This window comes from Polistes canadensis, unplaced genomic scaffold (assembly GCF_001313835.1).
Source record: "Polistes canadensis isolate GaletaPanama2010 unplaced genomic scaffold, ASM131383v1 scaffold_117, whole genome shotgun sequence".
In the NCBI taxonomy this organism is placed as follows: Eukaryota; Metazoa; Arthropoda; class Insecta; order Hymenoptera; family Vespidae; genus Polistes; species Polistes canadensis.
In genome coordinates, this window is record NW_014569664.1 from 382,985 (window position 1) to 402,789 (window position 19,805).

General features: G+C 27.6%; 1 protein-coding gene across 1 annotated transcript; it reads left to right on the plus strand.

Annotated features, from left to right (window-relative positions):
• The first annotated feature begins 7,188 nt into the window (after positions 1–7,188).
• Positions 7,189–19,644, plus strand: LOC106787866. The gene is made up of 3 exons (XM_014750590.1): positions 7,189–7,443; positions 9,123–9,332; positions 18,210–19,644. The coding sequence occupies exons 1-3, from the start codon at positions 7,339–7,341 to the stop codon at positions 18,294–18,296; spliced, it is 402 nt and encodes a 133-aa protein (XP_014606076.1). The 5' UTR covers positions 7,189–7,338; the 3' UTR covers positions 18,297–19,644.
• Positions 19,645–19,805: the final 161 nt, after the last annotated feature.

Consider the following 19,805-nt stretch of genomic DNA (forward strand, 5'->3'; position numbering starts at 1 on the left):
AATAAATAAAAGAAAAATAATCTCAAATAAATTTTGTAAACCCTCCACCTCCACGCCGCTTATTTTTCTTGTTTTTTCAAATCAGAGACATTATTTTTCTAACGCGTTGCTTTTACTGCTACTACTATTATTATTATTATTATTACTGCTAATAATGTTACTTCTACTGTTATTATTACTAATACTATTGCTACTATTACTACTACTACTACTGCTACTACTACTATTATTATTATTATTATTATTATTATTATTATTATTATTGCGATGCATAAAACAACTCGATGGTATTTGAGACGTGCCAATGAACTTTTTGAATTAGAAATAAAAAAAAAACGGATGGAAATTGATAAAATTCGTAATTCCGAAATAAGTCATTTATTTGACGAATTATATTATAACCAGTTTGTTGTGATTGACGAGTACACTCGTCATGGAAAAATGGCAATATTTTGTGTTATGACGAGTATACACGTCACGCGGTTAAATTATTTACCATTTTTTACTTAAAAAAATTTCAAATTTTTATGAAAATTATAATATATTCGTAAATTTAACAATGTTTAAAATATTTGGAGATGAATGAAAGATGAAAGAAAATGAGATAAAATATATAAATAATTATTATGACAATATTATATACCGTCAATGTTCAATCAAAAGTCATTAATTACACTTTTGGCTCAAAATGATTTTTGTTGTTTACATTGATTACAATTTCATAAAAAAGATCCAGCAAAAGTTCCCTATCTACTCTGTTAGAAATTAGAAAGCATACTTTTCCTGAACCTGAATTTTTCCATTAAAAATTTGTTTCAAGAGTCATAACTTAGAGTAGCATAAATGTTAGTTAATGACTTTTAACTAAACATAGACGATATAATAGACATACACAAAGACGTTTAAATTGTTACTTAAAATAATATTGGGAAGGAACGAAGATATTGGTGTTCGATTTATAAAGTGCCATCACGTGTACTGTACCTTTCTTTACTGAATATCATTCGTCAACAACAGGTTAAATTTCTAATTAATCATTTTTCTAACGATAAGTAATTAATTTTTGATATTTTATTTTCATATGCAAACTACACGTTTAGATGAAGTAAATGAATAAATGTTAGCAAAATAAAATCAATTAATTTTATAACAAATATAAAACAATTATTTGATTAAAAACTTAATTCAATATTACAAAAATAACATATATTCTGCGTTTGACGAGTATACTAGTCATAACAATTCATTTTAATGACACAATTTAGGTACACACTTTTCAAAGTGGTCGATACTGCTTATTGGTTAATTAATAACGATAAATAACCGTTGGTTCTAATTATCAAGGCCTATATATTCAAGTATTGTGTATTAAGGAGCACTTTTCAAACAAGAAAAATCAAAATGTGCGAAGGATGATGAAAGAAATTAATTTTTGCTATTTTTACACGTACCATCTCATTCCATCCATCGATTTTCTGACACCTGCACGAAATGTTTCTGCGTTATAATATATTTTATTAATAAGTTGATAACACATAATTTTTATTGGTAATGATAATACGTTAGCCACGTTGAACCTTTTTCAACGTTTTATAATTCTGATGCAATATTTGTCATACATTTTGTATATTACGTCAAGAAAATAAAATTGATCAACATAATTCTTTTTTTTTTTTTTGCGAATAAAGATCGGAAAAAAAATAATATAAAGAAAATAGGAACGCGATATAAAATGATTTGATTTGACATTAGATTCAACGTGGCACGTTTAAACTCGTGAAATAAACAAACACGGTTGTGCCTAAAAATTGTATGCACATACGAGGACCAACAGTAAATACGGTTGATTGATAATAAAAAAAAAGAGAAGCGTTCTAATATAAAAAAAAAAGAAAAGAAGAAAAGAAAAAAAATAAAAGAAAGAAAACACTAAAAGCGAAACAACAAGGAAAAAAAAATTCAAGTAAAAGTCTTCGTAATTTTCAATGAATTTTTTTCTACTCTACGACGAGCTGTTCGTAGCAAGCTTTCAAATAAAATTTGAATAAGCTCCTCTCGTTGTTGATAATAACGAATTAATTATTGTACGAAGATTTATTCAAGTGCCAAAGTTTCTCTCTCGAAAGTGTCTTCACCTGAAATTGAAACATAAATTTTTTCAAACTCGTGCGGGTGACAGAATATATAATAAAATATATTTTAACAAATAAAAAAAAAAAAGAAAAAACAAAGATAAGAAAGAAATTAAAAACAAATCTATTCTTTATTTCGAACGAAATGTTATTTTTAAAAATCATTGCGAACGACATGAAATACCCCAAACGAAACTTTTCACTTCAGCTAAAACATTCCAAATCAACATTTCGCGTAGCGGTTATTAAAATAAAGCGATTATTAATAATTAACGGAATCTAATTTGATCAGACAACGATGTTACCAAATGTTGATTCGATGTATTGAATGTATTTATGTATACGATGTGTGTGAGTTGTTGTTTAAGCAACAAATATTAAAGTATATCGATTGTATGCCGAGAATTTAATTTCGTTCAACTTCGAAATCCTTAAGGTCGTTATTAGAAATAACAGGAATTTTCATTTATGGGATCATTCTGGGTCAAATGAAGCACAAAAAGAATATTTTCGTGCATTATTTTGTCAATGTAAATAACGAATTGTTGTTTAGAATTTTTTCGTGTCTGCATTCAATGCATTCAGCTGCATTCAATGAAACGTCACTGAATAAATTTCTATGACTCGTGTAAGTGATGTCTCCAGTTTCATTAATCTAAAACGTGAAACTCGAACCCACCTTACACTGTATGATCGCAGCTGTGGATTAAAATTACATAAAAAAAATTACGTTAATAATTCGCGCTCAAAATAAAAATACCAAAATTTATTACTTTGTCTAAACGTACAATATTTTTATATATTTTAAAATTCCCAGTTGTGTAGCTATAATTATAATTTTAATCCTGACTAAGGCTAGCAATGAACAAAACAATGAGCATAAATTTTAGTTTCTTTAAATTTCGACTTTTTAATTCTTTTGTTTGTTATTATGTAAATTTGAAAAATCATGTTTCGAGAAAAATGCATTCGACAAAGTCAAAATAATGAAAATTTGTTGTCAAAATTTATATCCAGAAATTTCGTTAGATATCCTTCGTCAGAAAAATCGGTTTATCCAAAACTTTAGATGAGAAGAATCTTTTAAAATTCAATATCATCAAAAGAGAAACGATAAATATAAATTTGGCAATGCAATGGAATAAACAAAGTCGAATCCGAGGGTTGTCTCTAAGTCTAGTCGACAAATAATTACGCTTACACATTCCTTAATTTATGTAAACTTAATGCACGTGCTTCTGAATTGGGAAGCTCTGCATTGTTACGTGATCGCGTTAGAAATGATTGTGCCAAAATGTACTTTACGCAAGAAAGTAGCATCGGTTAATCGAGCCTTGACTGAGTTCCAAGAAAGTCAAAGAACAATCAAAATGAGAGAAGCCTCTGCTCGTGTTTCTTTCTACTAATTTATATCGACCATAAACTCCTTTATTTCTTTTTATCTCAAAATATAAACAAAATGTCTTCATGATAATTTTGTTGAGTATTTTAAATCTCGTGCAGAAATTGAAAAACCGTTCAACGAATACTGATTTTATGCTATAAATTGGCTTGACTACAACTTTTGGATAACATATAGAACAAAATTTTACAGTTCATTTTTTCTTCTTTTTCTACTTTTTGTTACGTTAAAATTACAAAAAATAATTTCTACGAAATTAAAATGAATTAGTCACTCATTATCAAACACTTCGCTGAAATTTGGCAGAATAAAATATAAACACAAAAGAATTTTATTGAAAATTTAATGAAAATATTTTTTAAATAATGCTGTGAAAATGTTTCAAAGTATCATTTAAAAAAATTTTATTTCAATGTTTTTAAAGAGTCAATTAAATAAAAAAAAAAAAGGAAAATATCTCAGTATTGAACAATATCCCAACCGCCTGTCAAGGAAACTGGAACGCCCATTAGTGGGTGATAGAGACCAGGTTGACAACCACTGATTTAAACGAAACTCCAAAGAATATGATCTAAAAAATAATACGAGCAATTTATCAGACATATTATTTATCTGTAAATATTAATGAACTTTGAGGGTCAAGATATCGCGTTAATAAAACTTTGTCGATTATTTAAGCTAATTAGTACTCTACGTTTTTGTAAATACTTTCGATACAAATGCAAATCATAACTTATTATTGCTTGATAATAAAATAAGAAAAAAATAAAATATATGTGCAACAATCTCGTAAGGTCGAACGATTGAATTGACCTCATAAAAAAAAATCTATTAAACACAAGGACGACCTAAATCGTCGTTCGCATATTCTTCTTATTGCTCGTCTCCGTGTATCTCGAGACAAAATGAGAATTACGAGTTAAATAATCATGAAAATCGCGATGTGACTTCATTTGCGTGCCAAAAAACGTGAATCATTCGATACGAATTTTCAATTTAGTTTTTACATCTCCAACGATTCATCCAAAAGTATTTCCGGTTTGTACAGCGATATTTGAAGAAATTGTAAATCGTATAGGAACTTAAGGGGTTACATGGGTTTACACCGGGAAAAAATAGCATATTTTCAACAATTTTTTTTCTATATAAAAAATGGAATTCTTATTCAAACTTTTTATAGTATTTAAGATACATATTTAAAGAACATTTTCTGAATTTTTGGTTGAAAAATATTTTAAACTCAGCCATTGCAACGTCATTTCCGGTGACCACACCGAAAAAAGTGTTTTCGCGTTGACAGCAGAACTTATAAACGGTGGGGGTTTTTCTGTTGAAAAAATAGGGTCTTTTAGTGAATACTTAAAACTAGAAACTGGACGAAGGAAAGAGAAAAAAATTAAAATTTGGATTTTTGGCAACGTTTTTATCAAGAACATTCAAATTTCGCTACAATTTTCACCACATTTTGGTTTCTTAAAATTCGATTTTATGAAAAAAACGAAAATCCTTCGTCCAAGTCCTTGTCAATAGTATCACGAAGACGTGTAGCAAATTTCATCAAAMTCAGTTAAATAGTTTTCGAGAAATCTTGACAACCGACTTTAGAAAAAGCGTTTTGAGAAAAACGCGTTTAAAGATTTGAGTGCTGGTATAAGAGTTCCATTAAAGAGTGGAACTTCCTAGGGCTCTATCTTTAAAACTACTACTCCTATCGACTTCAAATTGAATACAATATTCTAGATGAGTTGTAGAATTGAAAAAAAAAATAAAAAAAAAAAATTTTTTTGAAAGTCCCAAACCCATGTAACCCCTTAAGAAAACGTTTAAATATTTCGATATAACCGTGCTGATAAATGAACATCGATTCTCGTAAGAACATTTAACATTAGATTGTTGTATGTATATCTCTCTATTTTGTCTGAAATGAATCAATTTGATTGAAACATCCAAATCGAAGTTCTTTTCAAAAAAAATGAAATTTTATTTAAAGAAAAACTTTATTCAAAATAATTTTTACATATGAGCCGGTTATTTTGAAAGTGGCATAAGTCACTTTTTTTCTTTTTTTTTTTTATTGAAAATGAAAAAATACCGTTCAGTTGTAATTAGTGTTGCCATTAACTCGGTTTTTTTAAAAAAGTGACTTATGCCACTTTCAAAATAAACGGCTCACATATATTCTGTCGTTAAAATACATTTTACCGCAGATTTTTTTATTACATTTAGCACAAACGTTTATACTTCTATTTCTTTTCCAAGATATTTGAACTTGACAATTCAATCGTTTTTCAATATTTTGTATATTGGATAGAGGCGTGAAAGTATTTTCGGCTTCATTCCTATGCACAAGAAATAGGTTAGATGCGTATAAAACGACTAACTTTAAGAATGAGTCAATTTGACTCACATTCGTCGAAATAGGCATAGCGCATAAGAATTTTTGGAACTAAGGAGTGGGGAAGGGAAGGAATTAGTATTTATATAGATTTTATAATTTTATTAAAAAAAAAAAAACAAAAATTATTTTACTTTTTCCAAATAAAATCGTAAATGAGTCAAATTGACACGCATCGGCAATCTGATGTTAACACGTTCGACGTATTTCCAAATAATTCATGCTTAGATATCTATTTTCTAATTATTATGATTTACAATAATTACCCTATCGTATTAACACCTACACGCATATAAGTCAATATTAACGACACATTAATTCACGAAGTTAACAGAACGTGATATACGAGATCGTTACGCCTAACGCATAATAACCTTCGCGATCGTGAAAATACTTCGCGAGGAAAACAGGAAATAGCATAATAATACGCGATTCGAAACAATAACAACGAATATAACAGAAAATAATGAAAATAAGAGAAAACATGCTTATTGTGAAATAAACCAAAAAAATTAAAGTTTTATATATATTTTAGGTAATAATATAAATTAAAAAAAAAAACAAATTCGCGATTAATCGATAGGTAAAGAGAAAAGCAAAAAGAAATGAAATAAGGAAAAAAAGAAAAATGCTGGCAAAATAGTGGATCGAAGCTAAAGCAAAAGAAACGATGCGTACGTCGCAACGCGGACGCGTAGAAGTTATTTCGATTCAAAAATAGTGGGGCATCGCTCTATTTCGGTCCGTTGAGCCAGGGCCGATCAGTCTGCGGCCTGGCTTCCCAACCAAGAGCCCGTGGAACCGTATTTTCCAATCGTTTATTTATCGCGTTTCCCAACGAATTTCGTCGTATCTCCATGAGATAAGATAAACTTTTAAATAGAAAGATTGATTAAAATTATTTGACCAAAAAAAAGAAAAAGTTTGAAATCGAGAAGAGCTCTGGTGTAGGGAAAAGATAAATAATAAAATTGTCTCGGAATAAATATCGCGGTGAAATATTATTATTAATTATTTAAACGCCAAAAGAATTTTTTTAAATTTAAAATAAATAACAATTAAATAAATCGAAACAAAAATATAAGAAGTTAAAACAATACTACAAAAATAAAGAGAAAAGAAATAATTAACATCGAGAAGACCTGGGATGGGAGGGGTGTATAGGGAAAAGATAAATATCAAAATTATCCCGTAATATATAAATATCGGTGAAATATTATTATTTAAAAAAATACATATTTTAAATAAATACAAATTGAAATAGATCGAAACAAAAATGAGAGGTTAAATCGATACTACAAAAATAATATTTAAAAAAGTAAAGAAGTAATTATAGGAAGTTGTGTAAGGATTCCTCGGTGTTGGTTTTTATTTTTTCATTTTACGACAATTTTTTGTTGGGAAAAAAAATGTTTTGGTCCGAACCCGACGAGGAGGAGGAGGCGCTTCTTTGCAGCCCGGCTTTAATGGCCAGGAGGGCGTCCGAGTCCTGGATTGTTGCGCCCCCTGTCGAGGTACGAAAAGGACCATGTCCCTTCGTCCCTTCGCCGTTCTCACGACATTTTATTTATTATTATTATAATTAGGATAAGCCAAAAGTTCGTGTGTTTTTCTTGTTAATATTTCCTAAGTACATCTTACAAAAACAATCCATTATGCAGTTAATAATGTAATTTGTAACACAATAAACGCACGAATTTTTAGTTCATCCTATAATATTATTATTATTATTATTCATCTTATTTTATCTTTTCTATTCACATATTTTTCCTAATGCCCAGTAATATGACAGTGAACTGATCGTGAGTAAAGAATTTCATCAAATTCATCTTATGATTTATTTTATTTTTTTTATATTTTTTTCTTTCAACTGTTAATATTAAAAATGTGTAAATCATAAGATGATGATTTTGTTTCTTTAATCTTTTTTCATTCATTACGCTGTCATAATTACCGGTGGTAATTTATATACTCTCTCTAAATTGCAAATATTTCTTGAACGGGAACGTTAATTAATTTACATATATATTGTATGTAAATATGATTTATTATATATTATAAGATAATGTTAATATGCTTATTAGAATAAATTTAAGGCGATTAAAACGAAATAGCATCGTCGAACGGTTTATAATATATAAATATTATTTTTAATATATTTTTTATTTTTTTAATAATTAAAATGACTCATCAACTATATAGGATAATAAACTACTTTCGAATAATTAACATTTTTATATAAAAAAAAAGTACGATTTCTATTGTCAATCAGTAAGAGGAACAGGCTTCGAAGGTCAACGGAATGATTTTAGCCTGGCTCGAAGTACTCGACCTTGAACATTCAGTGTTACGTTTATAAGAGGCCAACTTTGGATTCTGGAATTGTTCCAGATGGCCTCTTTTTAACTTCCTCGAACATTTCTTTTTTCTAACACGTTTAAGTATCTTCATTTATGAGATCTACAGTCTCATTTATAATATAAACAAATAATTAAAAAATATTAAAAATAAACATTCTTTTTACAATTCTTCAATCAGTGATAAAACTTTTAGCACTAAATCTTTAGGCATAATAATTATACATTTTTTCTTAAACATTTAGGTGACTTTATTTATAAAATCTACGTTCTCATTAATAACATAAATAAATAATTAAACAAAATATTAAAAATAAATGTTTTTTTATAATTCTTTGATCAGTAATAATATTAAATCTGTAACCATAGTAATTGTTCTTCTTTTCTAACACGTTTAAGTGTCCTCATTTATAACATATATAAATAAACAATTAAACAAAATATAATAATATACAACAAAAAAACAAAATTAACGATACAGTTTAATCTTTTTGAAATTCTACAATGAATAATACCGTTTAATTGTTAGATTTATTAATAAATGTATCACAGGGAAGTTGTACAAGGTAAAAAAGAAATCAGAACGTTATTTTTTGATCTTGTTGAACAATTCGTCCCTTTATTGGGACTTCTTCAGCAATTATAAAATATATTAAATAACCTTAAAAATACCTTATCCAACTTCCCTATGATACATTTATTAATAATTTTATTTTTGAACGTGATAAACAACTAATTGAGTTAGATTTATTGTTAATAGTATGTTGTAATTAAAGTTATAATTCACCTTTTTTTTTTGTTTTTTCGTTTCTTTTTTTTATTTTCCTTTTCAACAGGCGATGCCAGTTGCAGCGATGACCCTTCAACGAAAGAAGTCACTGCCGGATGTGGCACAAGGTATTCAATTAACAGCGACAGCACCATTGTCGAGGGAAGAAGTTAGTGTTCTAAGTAGTATGAGGAGAGAAGAAATCCGTAGGCAGATCGATGAGAGAGAAAGGCTCAGGGCCAATCCTTTTCTCTACCTGGTCAGTCCTCAGGTCAAAGTAAGTATCTTCAATCTTTTCTATGTGTATGTACGTGTCAGTTATTCTAAGGAGAGGTTGGGGGGGGGGGAGGGGATTCCGAAAGAAAAAACATTTTCTTCTGCCTAAAAAGAAATGTTAACTATACGTATATATGTCTACATATGTATGCATAGTTATTGTCATTCTCTCAAAAATATATGTATATAATTTACCGTGACCAATATAAAACTGGTATACACTAAATTTTAAATGAATTGTTTCATAAGAAAAAGATACAATTCTCACGAAAGAAAAACTTTTATATATTATATTGACGATAGAGAGATAATAATGGTTAATAAAAAAAAGAAGAAAATAAACATTAAAAATAAATAAGGAAACGAAATAAAGAAAAGAAAAATTATTTAATGTTTTTGATAACCTAATAATTTTCACAAACACTTCGATGTAATTTTTTTATGTTTTAATCAAACTTTTTATATATTTCAAATGATAAGAATATACAAAATTTATAAAATTATAAAACATTTTGTAATAATTTTTTAGAATATATGTAAAACTTACAATATATTTGAAACATTATGTTTTGAATATTTGTAAAAAATATGTACAAATTTTATATGAATTGCTCAAAAGCCAATGGGGTTAAGTCAATTTTTTTGATATTTTGTTTTTTTTTCTAAATTTTATCAATATCAATAATATTCATTGTTTAATTAATAAAGGTTATTACTTGTTACTTCGTTTTTTTTCTATGCATTTTCAACTGACAAAAGGTGAAAGTCTTAAAATTTTTAAGATACTGCCATTGTTCCAATAAATACTTACATTTATATGCATATAACTTTTTATGTTGCAAAGCGTACCCTTTGAAAAAATAACTTTATAAGACTTTTTGATCAAGTAAAGAAAGAAACCAAAAATTTAAAAAACCACTTTATTAAACAACATTAATATGTTCAATTTATATTTTCTGAACTTTACCGCATTGGCTTTTAAGCAACTCATATGAACATAATTCTTTGGAATTTTCTAGATAATATGTAGAACTTCTGTTTAAAAAATAAACGACATTTATTTTTTTATATTTTTTTTTTTGCGTAAAATGGAAAAATATATTTTTTTTAATTTCCGAGTTAACAGGTAGAATAAAATGTCCGTGCAATTAATAATTGAATATTTATCAGAAATCGTGAAAGTGCGAATACTGAGGTATAATTTTCTGCAGGTTTATCGTTATACTAATATAAGATCTTGAAGAAAATTAAGATATCCTCAGGCATCGTTCCGCACATTGGTTCGCTTTTAAAACGAAATGCTAATTCACTTTCTTGGCATCTCGCAAGGTGCATAACTGCATAACTTTCAAGACAGGTACGGCTGTATATATATAGTATGGGCCAAATGACTAATAGGTCATTATTTACAATGTCCAGCCATTATGAATGATGACCTGATAAATATTGATTAATTTATTAATAGATATTATAAGAGTTCCTTCGAGTAACTTGTTTTAAAAAAAAAAGTACACCTTTCCATTGCCAAAATGTATTTTTTGCAAAAGATAAAAAATGTGTACCAAAATTTGTGTAGAAAAAAATCCAACGATAAAAAGTATACTCATCAAAACACGAAATGAATGAAGTTTTAATCAAATCACTGTTTGATATTTTTCGATAAAATTAATATAATTATTAATTTAATAGTTTCTTAATTTATATTATAATATTACTAACATTTATTAATTTTTTCTCAGTTTAAACATTATAGTTTGCTTATGTAAGAAAATAATCAAATATATTGATCACTTAGAAATGTGATTAGTTAGAAATTTGAATTTTATATATATAATTTTTATATATATAAAAAACAATAAAACAAAAAAGGTTTCTTATAAAAAAATTTTCCTTATAAATTAAATAAAATTACAATGTGCCAGAAGATTAACTACTTGTCATATAAATATTAATCACAGTGTTCACCGTGACGCAACGTTATTGGATGATACTTCTTCCCCTCTCTTCTAAACCCAATCTAAAGTTGTCAAAAAGGTGTCATTATTATCACTTTACTCGATCAGATGATAACAGTATACTTATTGAGCCGTCAATATGATAAATTATACTTGATGACATGGAATTTAGTATAGTGTTCAATTTTGTTTGACATTATTCATAACAGCTAGGTATTACAAACAATATTCATATTAAATACATATTAATATGTATAATTAACAAGTCTAATTTCAAATAAAAAAATATAATTTATATATTACTATATAATATTAGTAATATAATAAATTAATAATTTAGAATCTTTGAGAGAGAGAGAGAGAGAGAGAAAACTTTCTCAAAGTCTTACGATTACTTATTTAACTATTATATTTTAATTAAAACTCATCAAAGTTCTCGTATCATAAATAGATCAGTTTTCTTCTTATACATATTTTAATCATCAATTAGGTCAAATAAAAAATATGCTCGGAATTTAATTCTGAAGTGTTTAAAATTGTTTTGTTTTACTGATTTCATAAATGTAAATGTATTGGTCTTGTCCAATTTTTTTCATAATCTTACCGATTTTTCTAGCAATTGATCGACGAGAACAAAACTCATCTTTGACATCAAAATTTCGAAATTGAAAACGCCTAAACCAGTTTTGTACAACGCGTATTAATACTGCATCATGTCAGTAATAAAAATCACACATTTTTTTATCAGTCTGCCTTGCATTCTTTCTTTTTTTGTAAACAGATTTCAAAATATATGGAATTTCTTCTTTATTTTCACTCATTTTGAAGACGCAATAACTTTTGACTTAACAAATAAATATAAAAACTATTTTTAAGATACTGTGTACAATTAATTAGTTATGAAATTTATTTTAGTATTAGGAGATTAAATTAATATTACCAGAATTATACGTTCCTAAAATAATTTATTGAAAAAATACGAATAAATTTTTTTCCCAATAGAATATTATTGTTTTATGCACAAAGTGGTAAAGGTAAAAAAAGGGTTAAATAAATTTATTGATTTGTAAAAGAAATATACGATTCTAACGTCATATACCGGGAAAATACGAAGAAACTTTTTACTTCAGTAAATATTTCGATATAAACATGTTTATACTATACTTAGATATGCGAAACATAAAAATAAACAAATCAAAACATTCAATAAAAATGAGTACTCTTAAAAAATTATTTTAGTGACTTAATTTAATTTAAAAAAGAAATAAGATTGAAGGAATAGTAAAATCATTTTCTATCCAATTATCACAACATTTCTCATAGTCATCTGAACGACTGCAAAATTTATAGTCTTATTATACGAAAAAGTAAAAGAAAGAAAAAAAGAAACCGTAAGGAAAGTGAGAATATTTATTATCAACACGAGCGATAATAAAGTTTTTTCGTTCTAATCATACGGAATTACTGACTATAGTTCAACATATAAAAGAAAAGGGTCTGTAACGTTATAAAGTAGTGGGAGTTATCACAACTCACGTAATCAAAAATCTTACGTCAAGTATACGTGTACATGCGTAATAAAAAAGGATCGTCAATTGATTCGAAAAATTTTTTATTGATTTCATAATACGAAATCACTAACCGTATTAGAATGTAAACACAAAAAAGAGGTCTATGACGTTATAAAGTGGTAGGGATTATGAAAACAAACGTAATGAAAAATCTTACGTCAAATTAACGTGTACATGCGTAATAAAAAAGAATCGTCAATTGATTTGAAAAGATTTTTATTGATCCCATCATACGAAATCACTGACTATAGTCCAATGTAACAGAACAAAATTATGTATGACGCTAAACTTTATAGGGTAGAGGAGTGAGGGATTTGAACTATATCAAAACAAACATAATCAGATATCTTACATAATACGTATATATGTAAGTGCGTAAAAAAGAAATTATTATCAATTGGAACATGTCACTCGCATTTGCTATGTTGCGTCCTTGAATAGTTAAAAAAAAATAGAAGAAATAATAAAAATAAAATATAAAAATGAAGAGAGTGAAACATGAAAGTAATCGTTGCAATAACGAAAGATATCGAGAATAGAAATGATGCAACATTACGAAAGGAAGTGTAACGTTCGTTCGGTTTCTAGAACGTGTGATCTTTCGATTCGAAATCGAATCGGTATGTGTGTAAGTTTACCAGTCGAAGGATGCACTTTGTCAATTAACGTCAACTCTATGCATAATCTGATTTAATTTCCTTGCCAAGTCTCGAGAATAATTCTAGAATCAGATTTAGGCATGAATTCTTATTTTGATTTCATTAGAAATAGAATCGATCTATTATATTTTTTCGTCAGTTATGTAAATTTTAGAAAGGTCTTGATAATTTAAGATTCCATTAGAAATATTGATTGATTATATTTTGTATAAATTATATACATTTTAAGAATGTGAGTTCATATTTGAATTTCATTAGAAGTTAAGTCGTGATCGATATTGTATATTCTGTAAATTATTTATAACTATTTTTATTGCCAAGCCTTAAGAATTATTCTGGAATTAGATTCGAATTAATTATTATATGAATATTATTAGAAACTAATTCGACCGATTATACTTTTAATAAGTATTATGAATTAGCTGGTATTTGAATCCCATTTGAAGTAGAATCGATTGATTATATTTTATAAATTTGGTATAAATCTCTTGTTAGCCAAATCGTGAAAATGATTCTAGAATAAAATACAGAAAAAAAAATTAATAATCTAATTCCATTAAAAAGTTAAATCGATCGATTATATATAAAAAAGAAAAAAAAATATTTTTAATAAATTTAATGATTATTATTGTTAATCGAGTATACGTAGTTAATGTGTTCAGTATTTGAATTTCCTTTAATTAACCAATCTCAGATTATTTTTCTTGATAATTAGAAAAAAAATAACAGGTTTTTTCAAGTAAAATTATGGTATAACAAGATTCGTTAGTTGGATTTCAATTTACTACGACATGTTTACTTAGTTCGACGTTTTTTTCCTGTTTTCTTTTTTTAAATATTTTTACCACTTCAACATTTAAACGAGTATCACGTATATGATTACAAAGTTCTATAGGCATTTCGTTTACAAGGTTATCGTAATATCCGTTCGAACAAATGCAAATATAGGCTCGACCGTGCGAACACATTCGAAAAAAGGTGAACTCATTTGTAGGTAACAATAAGACATGTCTAGCAATGGTAATAATAATTAATTACACATACTAATTTATACGAAGAAGAAACGTAAAAGTCTATTGTCTATTGCGTATGAATATTAAAGTTTTTTTTCTTTCGCAGAAAATAGCGCAATAAAAAAAAAAAAATAGTCTCTTACGTAATAAGCAATAAGTAAAAACCGAGAGTATTTTTATACAAATGTTTAAACAACGATAACTTCAGGTGTTAACAATGACATATCAAAAAATCGTGCACGAAACGCTTAGGAATGGAATAGAATTTATAAAGTATAAAAATGTTTATTGAACTTATCATTGAGTTCATTGAACTTTCGGAAATATCTCATATTACGCAAACTATTAAACAGCATGAAATTATAACTTATTTTACGTTTACTAATAGGTACTACATATTTATTTATGATATACAGTGAGTATAGGAATCAATTTGAAGAAAATTTTTGACAAACATTGTTTATTATAAAAAAACGTTAATAACAAATATACAGGATGTCTCACATAACTCTAGTCGCAATTTTTCAAGTACTTACAATAACCTGACAAAAAATACTTTAAACAAAAGTTGATCTGTTTTCTATTGACTATACATTGCAATAAAAAAAGTTCGAAAACATTGTTTTTTTTATGTTTTTTAAGGCTACCTTTATTTTTTTAAACAACACTTAGTATTTTTAACTTTACAGTATGATAAACCATATTAATATGAATTCAATGATATAATATACTATGGCCTTAGATGACCTTGAAAGCAAAAAAATGAAACATTCAACAAAAAAGAACAATCTGCTTTAATGAACAAAACTTGTATTTATTATGAAAAAAATCAAAACTACATTCGATTCAGGAACCTTGATTATATGAACGCAAACGATTTCGTTTAAAAATCACATTAAATGTTCGAATTGAAATCCATGTTCTTGTAGGCATAAATCCACTTTACGTAGTAAATTTCAAAAAAGCCAGAAACAGCACTGTTGTATTGTTTGTGTTTTGTTTAGCAATAAGTAACAATAAATTACACACATAAATAAGTTTTTTGTTTTCAAAAGCACTTGTGTCCTTTGTTCGCCCCGACGACAAGCAAAATAATTTTTTGTTGAAATTTTCATTTCTTTGTTTTCAAAGTCATCCAAAGGCCATAGTATACTATATTGTTGAATTCGTATTAATATGGACTATAATACTGTAAAGTCAAAAATACTAACAATAAGTGTTATTTAAAAAGATAAAGGTAGCCTTAAAAAACATTAAAAACAAAAATTTTTAGAGCTTTTTTTACTGCATTGTATAGTCAATCAAAACAGATTAACTTTTGTTTAATGTATTTTTTTGTCAGGTTATCGCAAGTACTTGAAAAATCGTGACTAGAGTTATGTGGGACATCCTGTATATGTATATGTATATCACCATGAAAGATCAAAATTGAAGAATATCAAGATTCACATTGTCGTTTGATGAATCTATGTCCAAAATATAAATGTGTAAAAATAAACCGAAATATTCGGTCTTTCACTGACGTATTTGTTATGTATTGACATTCACCATGTGAATCTAGACATTCTTCAATTTCGGTCCTCTCTTTCATGGTAACAAATATATATTATGTTTCATTTGAAAATGAATGAGTCATAGAGAATGTCGTACTAACAATAAGAGTATCCTTCTCATATTAAAACCAAGGTCTGCTTACCTTTCTGTATCAATGCAGTAATCAACTGTTCAGGTAGAAACAATAGAAACATTACTAATCTTCAAAGAATAGAATTAATAGGATAGTATCGTATCGTCATCAAACCACATTATATAGGATGTTTCAAAACATCTGCAAGAAAACTCTAGTGAACAATAAATCTTATAGGAAAAATATATTTTTATCCAGGAATATATATATATATATATATATATATTTGTTCATTAACGATTCGTTTATGTATTACGTGACCATGAAGGTGTTGGTGTTATTAATCACAATTATGAAAAGAATTCACCTTTTAATATTACATTTCTTATAAATGTTACCGGAATAGTAAGAAATCAGGCAATGTTAGCAATTCCCTTAATGCAAAGCATTTTTAGACAACGTAGGAATTCATATCTCTCACATTTCATTCATCTCAAGTTATTTCATGTAATAGCTGGTTCTTTTATAAATTTACAAATGTCGTAAGAGAGAGATCCAAGAAAATCCACCAGAACCTTTGGCATCAACTATATACGAATTAACCTAGCAAATGTTAATCCAATTTGACCCTTTTCTTATCGATGATTATGGTCGTTCCTGTATTGTTGTTTCTATCATTCTATTATAAGGCGAAATTCTAGTCTATCTGTCCATAACAATTGATTTTTTTTTGCATTTTCTTATAGCTTGGAGTCTATAAAAATGGATTCTAAATATGTCAAAGTGAAATTCATTATAATAATCGAAATACGAAAATTTATCGGACACGATTTTATAGAAACTACGGCTGCACGTAAAACCTTAAACGCGTTTTTCTCAAAACAACATATTTCAAACCTGATATGCATTTTTCTCAAAAACTACTTAACTGATGTACTAGCAATTTAATGGACATGTAAAGTACATGTCAGACTATCGTTGAACGGGCTATTTTTTAGATTGTTTTAATATTAATATTTTTTTTGAGCTGAAAGAAGTGAACATTTGTTCGCAAAAGTCTTATTGTAAGTTCCATATTTTAAGCGCTGCCACTTTATTAATTTTTTTTCTTTTATTAATTTCCCTCCACCCAACGTTAAACACATTCATTATGAACGAAACCTTAAAAAAATATGTATTCGTTTAGTATACCAAGGACGGACGTAAAAAGTACGCCTATTAATAAACATTTTTCGTTACATGACTTGCGTAACATTTTATAACATGTACAATTTGCAATAAAATGCTTTGAAAAAATTTGAAATCTTATTTTGAATACATATTAATATAACTACAAGAAAACAACAATGTAGATTAGAAAATGTTTCTTTAAATTAAATTCTCAAAAATTATTTCGAAAACGAGTGCTCATACTCGAATATTCCCCCTCCCCCGTAAGTTGTCTAATTGTTTCTACTCCTGTTATTTGTCAAATTACTTGTATCTTAAAATAATTGATCACTCACTCTCGCTTTCTATTTTTCCTTATCTATATATTAGGCAATAAACGTAATTGCAACTGTTTTTTTATCTCTAAAATATGTGATAGCCATTTCCTATCCTTATAAATGATTCCCATAGCATACAAGCATCTCGAAACAACCATTTAAATAATATTTAATATATTCGACAATTCTTAAAGCTTATAAGTTGAATTTTCACCCAAAAAATCTAACCTGTAAAGACAAATTTTCCCTATAAGAATCGTCTAACCTATAAAAAAACATAAAACTTTAGCATTAAAACTTGCTAGCATTGGCAATAGCAATCGGTAAAAATTAGATTTACCATCTAATACAAATATACAAATATACAAATATGCAAATATACAATAATTACTTGTATAATAATATAAGGACTTAAATTATAAATATTAAATTAATACTGAAACAAAAAATTCTGATTAACCATTCAATATTCGAAATGATATAATGCAGATATTAAAAATACGTAAAAAAAATAATCCTACGAGTTAATTAATGAAACTAATAATGATTAAAATTGTTTTTTTCAGGACTGGTTCTCCCGGCAACAGCTGGTGATGCTGGTGCTTTTTATCAACATATCCCTAGCCCTGATGTTCTTCAAGTTGTTGACGTAGCAGCCAGCCAATGATCGGGTTCACGGACTCGTGGTGGACGTGACCTGAGACCAAAGGGTATTTTGACGCCCTGGGTCGTCATCAAACGTGGCATAAATTTTCAAGAGAAAGGAAAATATCAAGAAAGTATGGTAATATATTTACGATGCCACACAACCGACCGTTGAAAACGGTTTTTTTCGAGCGACCAAAAGAAGACGAGAATGAAATAAATAAAGAAAAAGAAGACTAAGAAATGGAAAATGAAACGAGGAAGAATAATAATCTCACATTCGTATCCTTTTGAGGAGGAACGATTTTATGAGATAGTTTTTATCATGGAATTTTTAAATTTCTACGGAAATAAGAACGAAGAAAACCAAATAAAGATGTTAATACAAACGAAACGATAAACTATATTAAAAGGATAATTTTTCGATTAATGAAAGATTGTCTAATCTAGTCGATAGAAATAAACAAACAATACAAGCATAAATACAAAGATACCGAAATGAGAATAATACGAGAAAGAGGAACAATTTCCGGGCTTATTATTATTTTTACACCCGGTAGGATTTACGAAAATACGAGGTCCAGATTTCAAACGAGAAAATAATAACAATTAAAACAGATGGATTAATAGAGAAAAAAATAAGAAAGAAAGAAAGAGAGAGAGAGAGAGAGAGAGAGAGAGAGAAAAGTATATTATAATTTATCAGGCGCGTGGAAATTTAAAAAGGAAAGAAAGTAAAGAAAAAGAAAAGAAAGATCGATTTGATTGGTCGCGTTAACGCGACCCCCGCCGCCTTTATCATACCTATTTTTACACCGATATTTTAATAAGACTACTACTACGATTACTTACTATTACTACAACTGCTACTTCTAATTGTAAGAGTAGGGTCAAGTCTTGTTTATAAAAAAAAGTAATAATAGTTAAGCCGAATAATCGCGGCCGAACCATTATGCGCACACGAATTCCTCCTTCGTTTAAAATTAATTATTATACATACCTAAAATACATGTCGTTTTATTTTTTCTTCCCCCACCCCCCACCTTCCCTTCTCCACCACCTACCGTTTTATTCAAACGCGATGCCGATCGTCTTTTAATTATTAAAACGCGAGATATTGGCTAGAATGATGATAATAAACTTGTATGTATATATGTATGTATGTAAGTATGTATGTTATGTATGTGTATGTACTATGTATGTACGCGTAAATACGCGTATATTCATTTTGAAAGATACGATTTCAAATCGATTCGAAAAAAAAAATAGAATTCATTTTAACCGATGAACGAGACTTGGACGTTCCTATATGGTTAAGAATAATTTTGAAGAATTAAAAAAAAAAAATTAAAAAGAGCGGAATGAATGAAAAGAAAACAAATTCGATAAGATGTCGGATGGATTTTAGAAATTTTCAAAGAAAATAAAATTTTGTCGTAACGTGCAATGAAGAAAATTTTGCATCGTTATTTTTATGAAAGATTAAGAAAATTATTATTATAATTATAATTATATAT